This window comes from Fukomys damarensis, unplaced genomic scaffold (assembly GCF_012274545.1).
Source record: "Fukomys damarensis isolate Sample0158 unplaced genomic scaffold, DMR_v1.0_HiC HiC_scaffold_29, whole genome shotgun sequence".
Taxonomy (NCBI): Eukaryota; Metazoa; Chordata; class Mammalia; order Rodentia; family Bathyergidae; genus Fukomys; species Fukomys damarensis.
The window spans coordinates 34,862,056-34,879,846 of NW_022900941.1; the positions used below are offsets into that span (position 1 = coordinate 34,862,056).

Genomic DNA, 17,791 nt, shown 5'->3' on the forward strand with positions numbered 1-17,791 from the left:
ATATATATATTTCTTCACAATTGAAGATAAGAATACATACACTTTTTCTTATACAAATAAAGACAGGGACACTTTTTTGCTAGCAGACTTGTATGATAAATTTTAAAATAAATTCTTTGAGCAAAAGCAAAATAATGTAAATAATAATATAAATTGTTAACTTAGATCTACATAAAAACATGAGAAAACAAATCAGTGAAGATCACTATATCGAAAGTACCTGATGAGAAAGAAATTTATTTGTATAAATTTGTGACCAAGAGAAATAGAGGGGCATCTCTATAAAACTTCAGAGTCTGAGGAATTTGGAAATAGGATGATTATGAACTGAAGTAGAGGTATCAAGATCAGATTGTATGAAGTCATTATACAGAAGATAATTCATGACATGTAAACATAATGTATATTTCTATAAATTTTCTCTAAAATTGCTTAAAGGAATAGAGGTAATTATTTCCTTGTTGATGACCCTTTTATACTTTTATCTAAGCTCATGCTCAAATATTGACAGGATGAGAATCAAGATGACAAAAAGATATGCAAAATATTTTGTCTAAATACCTACAATTTATAAAATAAATAGCAAGCTGTTAAATAAAGTATATTTTCTCTTTGGAAAAACAACTGCAATGGGATATCTTGTATTAAAAAGGCCAAAATTATAAGTAATTATAATATCTAGTCCTGGCAAAAATATTCAGAAACTGAAATTTTTGTAGCATATATAATATGAGGGAATGTGACTTGGAGAAAACAGTGCAATTTCTTACACAGTTAAAAGTATATTTACCATATAATCCCAGAAGTTTCACTCCTTCATGTTTATCCAAGAGCAATAACTACTGATATACTAAACTACGTGGCTGCATCTTGAAAACAATACTCTGGCAGAAGAATGTTGGGCATGGAAGACTGACTACATATGGTCTGATTCTATTTATTTAGAAGAAACAAATCTAAACTATAGTGACAGAAGGCATATCAGCAGGTCTGAACATTTGTTTGAGTTTTATGCAGAAGGAGCATGGGGTATTTTTGGAGAATGGTAGATATTTTCTGTTTCTGAGTGGTGCAAGTACAATTTTCAAAATTATTGAACCGAACATATACACTTGGTACATTTGATTCATTGAAGTAATACCTCCGATGTACTTTTAAGAAATAACTTACTCAGGGGTAGAAATCAGCGTGAAAATGAAATGGGGAAGTGCTTCATTGGCAGCACAGTTTTCCACCTTGCAGATGGCCTAGAGTTTCCCAGGTTCAATGATTGCTGGCTTGATCACAGGTAAAATAAAATTGGTCGTACAGCTAGGTGTCATCTTCTTCCCACATTTGGCTATAGCTAAAATCTATTTCATTATCTTAAACAATGGTTAGTCTTACAGGTTAGACTAATTTAGTTTATACGAAATATACAGAAGCTGTACATCTGTTATATTGGTGTCATTAAATGAAAGAAGGAGAGAGATGGATGTGTTCATGGTTTTGAAACAATAGATATACAATAAGGATTAATACATTCAATACATTTTTCACTAGGCATTTTATTTATTTACACTGGTATAGTAAAGTTTGTTCTTTTATTTTTCTGTGCAAGGGATGATATGCAAATAATGGCAATATTTCATGGAACGTTATGTTTTCTTCAGAAATCATTGTATAATTATTAAATCACTTATTTATGAGGAAATATTTAAGTACATATGTTGTGATGTGTCACAGCCTAGGAAAGCTATAGAATTATAGAGTAATAAAATGTAAATATTATGCTCTCAATATTTTCTATCTTTCATTTGACCATAAAATTGAATTATTTTTATCTCAGGTAATTCTCTAATATAATATGAAGGATGATTAGTTTAGTATTAAAAAGAGATTTTAAGTCTGTGATCATGAGAGTAAATTGATGAAAAAATGGAGAAATACTGGACTCAGAATTACATAGTGGAATTTGAAGACTTTAAGTTGATATTAAATATAAACCATTGATTCAGTTAAGCAAGAGATAATTGTGTTGAATTTCACTTTGCTACTGAAGGATATTAAGGTAGCTATAATAATGAAAATAATCGTAATTCTTAGTGTGGAGTTTTTTAGAAGTTACAGAATATAGAGTGATCTAAATTTTGAGAGTGAGTTGCTTAGGTTTGATTAGGACTTCTCTTGCTATTGGGCAAGCTTGACATTTAAATACTCCATACTTGTCTGCTTCATCTTCCGTTAAATTGGACAACTCCAATAATATCCATGTCACAGAGGAATTCTATGCCCCTTAAATGAATTAGTATAGATAACAGGCTTAGAATAGAGCCTAGCACATAAGCATGCACAATTATTATCTTTTTATTTTCAGGTTTTATCAGACAGTAACATCTATTGAAAATTTCCTAGTGATACTAATGAGAGAGAATAAAATATAATAAAGGGAAAAATTTTACTGAGTGAGCCATCTATGGAATATATGTTATGCTAAGATTCAAGAGAAACAAACATACTAATTCTTTTGGTTATAGTCAGTTTTATTTTGTGACTTAAATGTTCACTTATACCGCCAAAATTCTAAATAGATTCAGGCACAAATTCAATAAATGTTTATTAAATTGAATTAAGAGACCCCATAATGTCCAAAACTTACAAGAATTAAATTAAATTAAATGTCACAGCAAAATAGTCATAATTAATATGTAATGTACATGTTACATATTGGATCTCTTTTGCGAAAGACATCAACAAGCTTTAAAAAGGAAACTTATATAGCCGGGTGTGGTGGCGTATGCCTGTAATCCCAGTATTCAGGAGACTGAGGCAGGAGGATCGCTGTGAGTTCGAGACCAGCCTGGGCTACATAGTGAGTTCCAGGTCAGTCTCAACTACATAGTGAGACCCTGTCTCAAAAATAAATAAATAAATAAATAAATAAAATTTAATAAAGGAGACATTACTCAACTACAGTGAGACCCTGTCTCAAAAATAAATAAATAAATAAATAAATAAAATTTAATAAAGGAGACATTTATGAATTAGATAATTTTCAGATGCAAACATGCAAGAAAATTTTTCATAAGTCATTGGGATATGAGAGGATAGAAAGTGACAATAATTCACATCAGATCAGAAAGAGATGGTAATGGAAAAACTCTAAGGAGGAAAAATTTCATTAATTCTAATGAATTTGTAATCTGTGGGTGAAATGTAGCACACTAAACTTTATCCAGTTGATCCTGATAGAGTTTGGTTTCATGTTCCCAATTTCTTTTTTCTGGTCAGTATAGTTAAAAAATTATCAATAATAAAGAAAGTTTCTGAACAATTACAGTGATAGCTAAAATTATAACTGCTATGTACCATCACACATAGCTTAGTTTTAGAGTCCCAGGGACATCTTTTCCTAAGAGCAGAATGCCTTTTCATAATGACCACTGGTCAGCTTCTTTCTGTGACATCTCAAACTGCTAAATCTGAGACTATTTTTCAGAGAGTGAACATTTGCTTGGAAGGGAGCTCATAAAGTCAGTTAATAGACAAGGCAGTAACAAGTTGCAACAGTTGCTTTGTTCTGTTGAGTTGTTAATACTCAAGACACAAAGAAACTTTACTGCTCCACTTTACTTTCCTCTTTTCATTTCAAAATCTGTGTTTGCCAGAGATTACATGTTTTTATATCTTATTCTCATAAAGGATAATAAATAGCGTTGTGAAGATAAATTTAGAACACTGACTTCCAGCTAAACTGAAACATATAACATTGAAAATACCTAATGCACAAACGAAGTGTTGGTTTCAAACACTTTTCTATTTAAAATATTTTTGTGCATTTATTTTAATCTTAAAGACATTATGATTATATAAGTTATGAAGGTACATGAGTTTTGAAGAATGTCAGGCAATATGGACTCAACATACAGTGCAAATACCTATCCGTGTTGATCTTCATCCATTTGGTCTCCTATATGAAAATCTACAGAAAAGCATAGTATATAGGAAAGTGAAAAATAGAGCTCGAAGCCAAAGAAACAGTATCTATGATATAGCGAAATGCTTTTGCCATAGCACAGTGAACTATGAATTAAAATTGTAGCAATAAACAATCTTAAAAGCTACTTCTACCGATACTCTGAGAGGCTGACGCACGAGGATCACGTACTAGACCACCTTGGGCAACTTATCAACTGAGTGAAACCCTACCTCAAGAGAAAACATAAAAACAGAGTTGGAGGTACAGCTCATAGTGAAAACTGTGTTCAATTCTCGGCACCACATAGACAAACAAACCACAACAATAATAACTACTTAAAGTATAAAATAAAAAGGAAAATTTTAAATAATTTTAGTGGTAGATGGGATTAAATATTACATAAATAAAACCAATCTGTAATAGAGTTTTAAAGCTATTTGTTAAAGTTACTTTTGTTATTTATTCCTATTGAAATCTGAAACTAATACTAAACATTGGAATACAGTGTTAGAAAAAACTGATTTTTTTACCTGGTTAAAATAAATTTATGGGAAACATTCTTCACAAAGTTCATAGTTGCCTTGAAAATCAAGTTCAATTGTAGAATATCCAAATAGAGATTTAAAACCACAACAGGTTTTTTTAATAGTGTATGATTTAAAATAATAATGTATATATAATAAAATTAAGCACCTCTTTATGTATCTGTGAAAAGATGAAGGTAAAATTATGAGGTATTTAAAAAAATAAAAAGGTCAAGGGCTGGAGATTTAGCTTAGTGGTTCTGCCACCTGCCTCATAAGCACAAGGACCTGAGTTTGATCCCTGGTAGAAGAAAAAAAAAATCAAATAAAAATATTTTTAAAAACTGTTGAGGAAATACACATTCATATACACATGTATAGTCCTATACTTTTTTGAGATAAAGATAAATATGTACATGTATATCATTTATATTATATAATCAGGCAATTAAAGTAATTAAGGGTATTAAAATAAAACTTTATAGAAATAAAAGAAAGATTGTGGCTTATCCTTAAGCTCAGCGTACTGTGTTGTTTTCTTTTGACTTACTGTTTTAATCTCTACTTTATATATGTGAGTAAATCCCCATAGTATGCTCTTGGCCTTGTGGCAAAACAAAAGTTGCATTACAAAAGCAAGGTTTAGATAATAAAATTCATGGTACATTTGACAATATTCTATATAGATCTTAAGAGTTGCACAAAATAGTTGAATGTTTATCTTACTAGTGGTTATGTATTGTGCTAATTTTTATGATGATGTTTAAAAAAGAGAATTAGCACATTTCTTTAGGCACACTCAGTAAATTCTTAACAAACCAATGTTGATTTAGGGCTGTATTGGAAATGGTTGAAATCCTAGAATAGTTGCATACTTCAAAAGGGCATATGACTTCAAAAGGGTATATGACCAATTTCTGAAAATTTCAGGGTATGTTAGTATTATTTGGCTCAAACATTTAATTGAATTCCTTTGGCTATTAAATAAAGTTTACTTTATTATAGCATATTATTATATCCCAGTTCATTCATTAGTATGAACTAATAAAAATTATCCAGAGGCAAGAAAAACATCAAAACTCAATATAAGTTAATGATGAGCAATAAGATATATAACAGTGAGCAAATACAAATATTAGCAGCTGGTTTACACAGATGGCCAATAAAATTGTTGAAATTCCCAAAATATAAACATAAGGCATGCCTGTAGGAGACAGGTAGTGAGTAGATATCTGACTGCTGAGGTTAGCAGTTAGCTTTAGTGGAACATTGAGCTCTTTTTCCTTCCATCAGTAATTTTACTCCATAGAAAAATAATTATCAAAACATTACATTTTGTATTGCAGTGTTTCTTATAGAATGTTTAGATCAGTTTTTTGATAGCCTTAAATTATTACTAGAACTCTGAAAAATAGTAAAAATGAAGAACCCAATGACCATTTAGATCCTTTAGCTGACACCTAATAGAAGAATTGATATAACTTCATATTTTTAATTTATTTACTCTTTACAGAAGCTTCCTCTCAGAGTTACATCTGATCATTCTGAAATGCAAATCTTAGAAAGTCTTTATCAGTCTCAGGATACTTTTCATCCTCACCGATCCCAGCAGTACTTTCACCCTACTTTAAGTAATATATTTTGATTGATATTTAAAATATATAGTACATTTGAGCATTTACGATTCCACTCTGTGTGGATCACTATCTTAAATTACTTTTTCCCCATTTTTTCATATTCCTCCAACTTACTAAATTCAATGAAAAGGAACAATGTGATATTCAGGAAATATAAAGAAATACACCTGCCATGTGGACCTTATCCATATTCTGGCTCAAATGCAAGTAGTTTTTCTCTTAGTTTTTACATTGTGCCATTAAGAGCAACTAATAAGAAAGCATACAACAGGGCCGGGGATTTAGCTCAGAGGTTTGGTGGCCTGCCTTGCAAGTGCAAAAGAAAGCATACAACATACCTAGTATCATGACTTGAGTACTCAAGTGACATAGTACCTATATAACAACCAATGCAATGTGACCCCAAAATTTTTGCTAGAAAAAGAAATATACATTACTATCACTTTGCCTTCAGTGATTCCCAAAGTGCAACATACATACTCCAGGAATGTGTAAGATGCTTTTTTGAAGTAGAAAAATAAAATATCTAATTTTAACCTTACTTTACTTTTTCTAATTTTGGTTTAAAGATATTATTACTAAATAGTCATAATTTATTGCAGGTTCATATTCATACATTTGTACTTGAAGAATATGAAAATACAAAATGTTGAAGACATTTAGGAAGGTAATTAGAATCTCAAAACAGTGTTCAATCTCAAGAAAATTATGGTATAAGTACTAAAGTGATTTAACTGCAGATTTTACCATAAATACATTGTCCACTATAGTTCCCCCATACCTTTTTAAACTATTTTTTTTCCCAACATGAAGCAGATGGTATGCTTCAAGCAGTATTTGAGGGGACTATAACACAATGGCTACTTCTAAAGGAGTAAACAGAGTGCAGAGAAGGTAATGAGGGTTGGTTATACATTAGGGCCAGTAATCAGAGGTTTGTCGTTACCACTCCAGAACCTAAGTGCAATGGGAAGAGAGTGATTACTTGAGTTCCTAGAAATATTTCTATGAAGAGGTCCATCAGATAGGGACTGTGGCATTTGTTTCAGGACAGAATGTTTGTGACTATTCTACAACAGAGCAAATGTCCTATTCTGTCCTGTCTAGTGGTTTCTCCCATTGGCTAAACCCAATCAGAAAAGAGAAAACAAAGTTCACAGATGTAGACCAAGGAAGTCAATTTTAGAGGAATGGTTTGAGACAGATAAGTGTGGAGACTGGGGGTGTAGATGGAAGTTTTACAATAAGCTCTCTTTATTTCTTAGAGTCTGCTCTTGAAGAAAACTGTTTTCCTAATATAGAGATTACTGGAATCCAATCACTTACTGTATTCCCATTAAAAAGTATCAGTTTACTCATATTCTCAGATAGAATCTAAAAGATCAGGAAACCTGAGTGTTATTTGTATAATACATTTTAAAATAGGTAAGGAAAAGAGTTGCTACTTAACATAAAATACAACTGCTGTAGTTGCTATTTATGTGGTTGATCCTGAAGTTTTCAGTGATGATTATAAATTCTTTTAGCCATACTAAATGTATGTATCCCTACTCTCTGCCCACACCTAATCTTTATATTTGTCTTTGTCTGGTTCTATGATCTTGGGAAATATGCCTTAGATTTGACCTGTCTTTACTGGATTGGCTTATTTTTCTATTACTCAGTCTATTAGAAAAGTGGAATGTTCTGGTGAAACCTCTGATTCCCAGAAATAGTTCTTCATAACCCCGTGTGTGACCACAATTTAATTCCTATAGTATATAACATTAGTCATCTCAACCAGTATTATGGATATTTTCACTGTCAGTCAATGTGTTAGACTGAGGAGCTCATAGTAGCCAGGGAAGACCCAATTTCCAATATAACAGTCTTGATTGTGTTCTGTAGTAGAATTTTCCCCATGCAAACTAGCACTCTTCTAAGCCAAAAAGTTCGAAGTTATGACGTAGAAAACAAATATCCCTTCATAGGTTTTCATAAGAGAGACTACTCTTCCTTTCTTGGTTCCTGTACAGTGCATTCTGGTTTATAGGAGAGATGGTACCATGTGTTGGACATTAATTTAAGATATACAACTTTCTGTGGGGAAACACCTCGGATTCTTAAGCTTCAGTTTATCAGTCTGTTCTGTAACAGTCTTTGCAGACGACTCTATTCCATCATTTCAACTATTTGTGTTTCAACTATTTAACTAGTGGAAGCTCTGGTGGAAACTATTGCCAAGATTTCTTTTTCCATAAACTATTTACTCTTGGCTGAAGCAAGAGTATGTCAAAAATCCAGTGCCAAAACATAATTTGTAAACCTACATGTGGTGATACTGACAGAACTGTGATCAGATAAACACATTTTAGATATCTTTCACTACCTGTAAGAAGATATTTCCCTCACACAGAGGAAAAAGGACCCAACTGGAGGAATCTCCCACTGTAAATCAAGAATGGTTTAGCATGAATTGTTTTCTGTTGTCTCCTAGTATTGATAGCCTGAGTGGCCCTAATTGTAACAACTATGATGAGAATTTCCTGCTGTTAAATCTATAGTCTTCTGTTCTATCTTGGCCTCTCAGTTTCTGTTCTATTGTACGTGCACTAGGTTAGTGGGTAAAAGAGAAGGACTGATGATATAGGGAGAATAATTTTGTCTATCTAATGATTGTAAGACTACTTTGCTATATGATCTCTGTTTGGTAAATTACGAATATTAAAATCTGTCTTCCGTGCATTTTAAGAGCATCACTCATATACTCTTCCCTCAGGCCTTACTACAAGTCTTTCTCATTGTCATCAATTTTCCAGTCTTATTCTGTGTAAGTTCCTTACCAGCTGTCCACCTATTTGCTCCTATTCCTGCATTATCATCAGTCTCTACTTCAAGCTATCTCACCCTTAAGACAATCTTTAGACAAATTTCCCTTCTGAATTTCTGCCCAATGGAAGAATTTCCTTTCGTCCCACTGACTTCAGGACCTGTGCGTAGGGCCTTAAAATAGGAAACTTCCAGAAGGTGTTAGAATTTAAAGTGGATTCTTATTGAACTTAGGCTTTCATTTTTTTCTTCCTTCAAGTGGTCATGAGGCAATCTCCATGTAAATTTTGGGTGATGTAGCCAGTCTCAGCCACTCTACTGAGGGGGAGCCATGGGGATAAATACGAGTCAGCGCTTTCCCAACCAAGGATCAATGGAGAAGAGAGCCTGAGGTGCACACAGATGTCCGCAACCTGGGACACAGAGGGCTGGAGATGGTGTGGAGTCAAGTCCTCGGACTGCAAAGTGACACTCAGTGTAACTGCCATTAACCGTGTCTCATGGTCCATCGATACATTTACTTGTGCAACTTAAATTTCTCTAGAACACTTGAGAAGATACATTTTTCTTCTTACTCAATCTAATATTATTTTACTGATTATTTTAATTGTGGCATTTTGTGAAGGATATTTTACTACAGACATGAACTAATAAATCACGAAGTAATAATTGCATCACCTTTTTAACCTTTCCTCTGACAAATATTAGTTAATATATTAGAAGCACTAGACATTTTGTTCAGCTTTATAAGAAAGGAAATGTTAGATTCATAAAATATTTAAAAGTATATATCCAGTTCTTCAACTGGATGTGCAGTTCATGAATGCAATGCCCTTTTCTTTTTTGCTAAAATGAGAATATTTTTGCAAACTTGGTAATTATGTATATCTATGGTGATGTATTGAATGCTGAGAGCTTATTATTGTCTGTCTTAGGAATAATTCATGATTTAAAGAAGTTTGGAATGTCTTTATAATGGCCAATGTTCCACTTGAGATGCCCTTTCCAAAGAAGCTTCTCTAACGTTCCTCAACCCAGTTTAGTGCTTTGTTTTGAAAGAATTCAGAATTTTTCTCAAGATGATTTCTTTTTCTTTTCTGCTTTTGTCTTATTAGTAGAATGATTATAAGATGAGGGTCTTTCAAATACTTTTAATGAGGAAGAACATTCTTAATGTTGAAGGAAATAATTTCATATTTCAGTATATTATATTACCTTACGAAACACTTAAAAGCTGGACCAATTGTTTCCAGGAAACATTTGTGACTCTAACATGTGCCAAACAACCTCTTACTGTATATAAGAGTAGAACACCTTAATGGATGTGAGGAACTTTTACAGGTAATTGTGAAAGAAAAGATAAAAATATTTATAGTAGTACAGGAATTTTCTTCTTCCTATAAGAGAACCAAGGACCTTGCTATTTCTCCTTGCTCACAACTAAATCTTTCTGTTATCTGTAAATTTTAAAATAATTTCTTGTTATAAAAACCATGTTTTTACTGCTACAGGTTTGCATAATTACATAATTTTAATGACATATTTTTACTGCTATAGGTCTGCATAATTACATAGTTTTTACATTCCTTACGTGGAGTTGGTACACATACACAACACATCCTATTTCCTTTCTTCATTCCCTTTCCCTTCCTCCATTTATGAATCCACTTTGCATTTGAGAAATATCTATCTTCCTACTTCCTTTTATTTTGTTCTTTATTTATATTTTGGATTTCTCATATATTAGAAAGCATGAGATATTTAAACTAGTGTCTGATTTATTTCACTTAATATTATGATCTCAAAGTACATCCATTTTCCTACAAATGACTCAAGTTTATCTTTGGCAGAGTAGAACTGTACTCCATTATTTATAAATACCACATTTTCTTCATCTGTTTATTGTGAACATATAAGTTGCTTCCAAGACATGGCTATTATTTAATTGTGCTGTAATAAACATAAGTATGCATGCATCACTGGAATATGATGTCCTTACTCTTTAGGGAAGATACCTAGAAAGTAAAAAACTAAGTAAAATGAACTTTCTAGTTTCAGTTTTTGAGGAATCTCCATTCTGATTTCCATAGGGGTTGTACTAGTTTATATTCCCTCCAATAATATAAAAAGATGCCTTTTTCTCTCAGCCTCCCCAGCATTTTTTATTATTTGATTTCTCCATTACAATTATTCTTTCTGTGGGAAGATAGATTCTCAGTTTTGTTTTAATTTAAATTGTTCTATTGGCCAACAATGTTGAACTTTTATTCATCTATTTGTTGACCACTTGTACTTCTGAAAAGAAGGCTATATGTTTTACTTGTGCATGTTTTATTGTCTTTTATTTTTTGGTGTATGGTGCTTTTTTTTTAGTTTTTAAATATATTTTAGATATTAGTCTTCTGTTTGAGGAATAGTTGGCAGATTTTTTTTTCAATTCTGTAGTTTGTATTTTCATTCTGTGGTTCTTTCTTTTGCTGTAGTATAATCCCATTTGTTCTATCGTATTAGTATTTCCTGTGCACTTAGGGTTCTACTCAGAAAATTTTTACCTAAGCCTATAACTTTAAAAGTTTTCCCTGTTTTATCTTCCAGCAGGTTAGATGTTTCTCCATTAACATTTAGTTCTTTACCATAATTCCTATGGATGTTTTTCTGATTGCATGTCATTTCATGCACATTAGGGTATTTTCTTTCTGTCATCAACTCCATCAGACACTAATTCCTTCTTTTTAGCCCTAGTATCATTGAGTTAAGTTTAAAGTTCTGTCTATCTAATCAAATCTATATATATTGTCATGGATACTAGATTTTTTTGTTAGTAGGTAGCTGAAATTTCCTTATTAGGTAATTTTGAGTTCATTAAGAAAATACAGATAGTACAAAGGAAACAGGACAAACATTCCTAGGAATTAGTGAATTGCTAAAGATTTTCATTTGCACCATATGTATATACATTAACTTTTGAAAAGAAAAATGGAACTACTTTATAAACACAGTTTTAAAAACCTTTAGTTCATTTAGTATAAAATGAATGTCTTCCACTTCATTAAAATCTCTTTTATAGCATGCTTTTAATTACTGTATAATTTCATTTAGGAATATACCAATTAATGCAGCTATTTATCAATTCCTTATATATGATTCATATATTTATTATTATTATTTTTAGGTGCCATATATTGAACTCAGGACCTTGTGCTTGCCAAACAGGCATAGCGCCACTGAGTTACATTCCTAGCCCATTATAAATGTGTAATTTTCATACATGTACAAACAGACATTCCCATGCACATACTACTTTAATTATCTGTTCAAGTAAATGCCTGAACAGATCTAAAGTGTTTTCTTAGATATATTTTAGAATGAATTCTGAGTCATGTCTGAGCCACAAATAGGCTCTGGGTACTTTTAAAGGAAGAATCCGTGATTTTTAGGGAAGAATGAGCCCAAAGAACAGAGACTAGCCTAGGAAAATGTTCCCGTGAGCTCTATATGTAGTATTCACTCTAGACTTCCTCGCCATGAATTAACCTTCTAAGGGACCCACTATTTAGGTATGTCAGGACTTCGGAGGAAGTACTTGTTGGCTTTTCCAGGAGGACGTGGGGATAGACTTGGGGGATTAGGCCTGAGCATGTGAGACAATCCTTGGTTTTCCTTTAGTTAAAATTATTCAGCATGCCAAGGTATCATTGTTGGTTCTGTCATTTTCAGAGTTCCTCCGAATTTTCAGGTTATCTGTAATTAAAAGCCTATTATTGTTTCTAAGTGGGCCGACATGAATGGATACTTATTTTACTTTATTTTAATCAGAATTAATCTTATTAAACTGGGGGCATTTCAATTGGTAAAAAACCATGGCCTAGAGAATGGTAACCAGAGAATGGTAAGCTCTATTTTTGCTAGAGGTACGGTTTAGAAGCTGTTATGATTTCCTCATCCTTTCACCCACCACAAACATATTTATGATGCACAAGAACAAAAGCATGAATTTACTTGTCACAAAATATCAACATACGTTGAGGAAGGAAAGTCAAGTAGGGTTCCTAATTCATTAGAGTTGTCAAACTGGAAGTGATGAAAGTGAAAGAGCAGTAATGTCAAAAAGAAGAAAGTGTTTAAAGGCAAATAAAAAATCAACAATTAGGTAGATGTTAGATAGGAATACAGTTTTGAAAATATTTAGAAAGCATGTCACATGAGATAACATTTAGATTTTTTTCATTATTGCATTTTTACCAATACGTAGTAAGTTAAAAAAACTATGCTTTTTAAACAGAATCAAATCAGTACATTAAAATTAATTATTTTTAATGTCAAACTTTTCCATGAATATAGGCTGGTCCATTTCTCATTTTATAAGTAGTGAATGCTCATTAATGGAGTAATTCTGCAAAACTATTTGTAATGCAATGCCCATAAGTAAATATGAAATCAACATGTGAAATTATTTTCAGTAGATTGATGAGTTCTATATGGTTATCTTCTATCAGTGGGAGTTCTAAGATTGGATAAAATCTTCTTTATGTCTTTTAAGTAGGGATGATGTTAAAGAGAATGAAAATTATTTGTAAAACATTTTTGTTCTCTTCATCTTTCCAGTTTTATAATATTATTTTAAAAGTAGTAAATTGTCAGTTCTTGATTTAGAGCATAACAAATAAGTTAATAACTTACAGAATTTTATATTGTTTACTCCTTTCTTAATGTAAAACAGTTGGAATCAGGAATTTTCTATCTATATTCACATCAATGAAAAAACTAGAATGCAGGTTTTGTTGCCTATGAGAATAGATAAGCATCACATATATTTGATAACAATTCATTGTGACTTTTTTGTTTGGCTGTAGGGAAGTATGTTTTGTGACTTTTTGAGTAAGGTTTTTAAGCTGTGATGAGAAAAAGAATCATCAGGTGAGGAAAAAATAGGAAATGTTTTTTAAAGTTATGTGGAGCAGAGATAAACCATCTAGTGCAATTGCTTTTTCTTTCTCATTTCCTATTTATGCTATTTAAAGGAATTAAAAAAACAAGCGTTTTTTTTTCTATTAGAATGAATTCTTCCAGGTAAGAACCAGAAAAAGAAAAGGCTGGTTCTATACTTATTTATTTAATTGTTTACCATTCGTTTTGCCTGAACAGGGTAAAAAACTGATACGTCTACCCGTACACAAGAAAACAGTTTATGTCAAACATTCGTTGACTAGAGACAATTATGTAAAAATGTATTTAACTCTGCAGAGAAAACACATATGTAGATAAGCACTAAGCTATTATTTATTCCCCACTAAGAAATTGTGAATGAATAAGAACAATAAATACATGTGTTTGCAAATAGTTCTAGCTGTAAGCTTGTGATAATTTAGGTTCTGATTTTTAATACTATGCAACATGATCCACTTAACTCCTACTACCAGTGACAAAATGATAATCTAAATAATAATGCTAAAAGGAAACTTATTATTTTGAATGTCTGTGAGCTTTAACTTGATCTCTTCTCCCCTCACCATCAGGTATCAAACTAATGACCTTGGGCTTTCCAAGCAGGTTCAGCAACACTGAGCTAAATCTCTGGCCTTTAACTTGATCTTAATGGCCTAAAATGTCGTAGTGAAGCCACTTGTCTTCCTCATAGAGTATACAATTTTAACCCTATCTACTTGCCAGCCTTGGGACTATTACACTTAGCATAGTGCCTTTCTCTGTATGATAGTGTCTTTCTGTTATAGAGGAGGAAGTTTTCAGATTTTGCTACTCCCACATAGGGAGTTTTGGCATGTTAATGATTCAAGCTGCAGGAAGATGCAACCTATACAGAAAACTCTGACCTCTTTTGTCTTTTTTTATTTAAAAGGTCATAAAATTTCCAAATAGAAATGTACCCTTCCAAATGTTCAGAGAGAGAACAGCATTATTTCTTCAGAAAATGGGAGTCAGACCTGGAATGGATCTATGCAAAGTTGCTAAAATAACCTCAATATTCATTAAATTTCCTAATTACTTTCCCCAAAATTTCTGCCTCTAATCTATGCCGGTTTGTCTCACATCAGCCCTATAATTTATTTTTCTTTATACAAAAACTTCTATCTGCTTTTGTGTCAAATGCTTCAGGTTTTCATTTTTCTTTTGAAGACTCCTATGTATTTGTAAAAAAAAAAAAAAAGACATCCTTATGTCTTTCTTTTGTCAAACTTCTTAATGTAAATTAGATTTTTACACAATTAATAGAACCTAAGAAGATGAAGGAGGCTCTCCTACTTAGAAGGAGATTGTAAATAACTGTGAATGGGGAGCTACTTTCTTAATTTATAAAAAATTTTAAAATAAATTTACCCCGAATTTTGTAATCATTCATCAGTGCTTCAAAATAATAATCAATATCTTCTATCAGGAAAGTTATCATTTTATGGAATTAAATCTATAGTCCAGAATATGTTAGAATGAAAATTAAATATATAGGTTGATGGGAATTATCACATAGTTTGATTATTTTCTTATCTCAGAATTAGAAGGACTCTGGAGGGAACCATAGAGATTCTTTCAACATGTTGTGTGGAATTATTTTCCCCCCAAAATCCTAGAGGTGAAATATTCCTTAAGGTAAATATATAACTAGCAATACAAATATTATCAATAATACCAGCAACTCCAACTGATTGTGGGAATTCTCAGCTTACTAAATCTGAAGGGCAATTCATACTCTGGAAAAATTAATATTTAGAATTTAATTTCTTAAATTGAAAAAATATGCTTTCTCATAAAATTAATGACATATTTTTTTTGTTTTGCTTCTTCGACTGAATGATAATCTTTGTAAACTTCCTTTAAATGATTTTCTAGCACTATAACACATAACTTAATTTTTTCCCCAGAGATTTGGAGGGCTTAGTGTATGATCAGTGGGGTCCACTGCCTCAGGTCAGGCAGCAGGTCACAGCAGGTGTGTGTGGCGGAGGAAAACACCTCATGTGTCCACGAAGCAAGACAGGAAGAAAGGGACTGGGGTCCTGCAACCCCTTTCAAAGACATGCCTCCAAGGACTTGGAGATCTCTCTCTGTTTCCACTTATCAAAGTTTTTAACATTTCCCATATTGCTATCCAGGGAGCAAGATTTTGCCCCATAGACACTTGGGAACAAATTAAGATGCAAAGTATAACAAATGGTAATTTTTAAATAGCTTGAAGTTGGGTGCATATGTGTTTTCCATTGAAAAATTTCCAGCTTAACTGTATTTCTGAATGTGAGATGATTTCAAGTTAATCACCTTCCTGGCACTGATATCTAAAGTTATACTGAGATACTTACCCTCTTTCATAGTTTGACTCATGCCATTTCAAGGTCAGGATAAACTTAGAGACAATAACTCATTTGATGGTCAGTTTCGTACTCAGTCTAGTAATGGTATTGTTTGTGTTTTAAAACTATGAAGCTCAAACCTGAGTAAAGTTCACAATTATGTTCTATCCTAGGTTTTAAGTATATTCTTATAGGATTTTACAGTTTGTATTTAATTAGTTGTGAAAATAAATTAGTATTAGTATATTTTCAAATTTCTCTTTTCACATATGCTTTAGTGCTCAATATCTTCTCTAAGAAGTATTTTGAAACACAACCACACTGTTATAGGACTTGACATTTTCATTACTGAAGTTTTAATCTTAGTCAAATGATCACTATAGTTGAAAGATAAAATATAGAATTGAACTAAAAGAGATTGTTTCTTTCATGTAGCATGTGTATTATGAGCAATTGTCTGGATGATTATATTGTTAAATGTGTATACAAACAATACACTTCAGAAGTTTATTTATTCAGTTTATTCTGTGTTCATATGTGTGTGTACCTGTGTATGTCTTACAGCCGTTATTTCAAGAAACCAAGAAGGTCCAGGAGAAATGGGAAAAGCTGTGCTAATTCCTAAAGATGATCAAGAGAAAATGAAAGAACTGTTCAAAATCAATCAATTTAATCTTATGGCCAGTGATCTGATTGCCCTTAACAGAAGTCTGCCGGATGTAAGATTGGAAGGGTGAGTTTTTACATACACTATAGTCCTGTTTATTCGTAATTTCCATGTTTCAGAATCTCAGAACATCAGTTAACCCTGATTATATTAATTTTATAACTACATGGTCCTGACTACTAAACACATAACTGTGTAGCAGAAATTTGTCATGTATGCATTTTTTTGGGAAATATGAACTAACTCTTAAACATGTTACTGACAAAGGCAATAGAATTCGCAGGCCTAACAGATTGTTGTTTATGAAGTTTTTTTGCTTTGCTTTATCTTAACAAGTACAGAATAAACATACTTTTTAGTAGATTATTTGCTTGCCTGCAAAGAATTCACCATATACTTTGTTTTGAAAAAATATGTGCTTTGCTATTGCAGCATAAAAATACCCAATTACTTGCATGTTTCCTTGACCTTTTAAAAATTACTCAATAGGGCTCCTAGCAATGTATACTACTATTTGTAATTGCCATATTTATCAGAAATTTTAAAAACTACCCAGAAATAATACTGAATGAAAAATGATGAAAAAACTCAACTTTTATATCCTTAATGGCAATTTATGTTCTAGACAGTTGAATATATTTTAATTGGATGTAATAAAATCAGAATATGTGTTAATATTGCCATCCTGGTATATACACTCTTTGTAAAGCCAATTTGTACTATTAAAAAAAGATGTATCCTGATATTTTAGAAAAGTCTTGAGGTTACTAATGTGTTCCAGTTCACACTTCCCTAGAATGCATACAGTGCTTTTCTTTATGAAAAGTAAAATTGTAATTAATGCAAGTTTGCTACCTATCATATATTTCTCATTTTACTATATCATGATATTAATA

At 32.0% G+C, this 17,791-nt stretch overlaps 1 protein-coding gene across 1 annotated transcript in view; it reads left to right on the plus strand.

Moving 5' to 3' along the window:
- Galnt13 (polypeptide N-acetylgalactosaminyltransferase 13) overlaps positions 1-17,791 on the plus strand; it is a 487,818-nt gene that overhangs the window by 181,206 nt on the left and 288,821 nt on the right. The window contains exon 4 of the mRNA XM_010639279.2: positions 16,793-16,961. Coding sequence (XP_010637581.1) covers positions 16,793-16,961 — 169 coding nt within the window. The remainder of the gene's footprint in view (positions 1-16,792; positions 16,962-17,791) is intronic.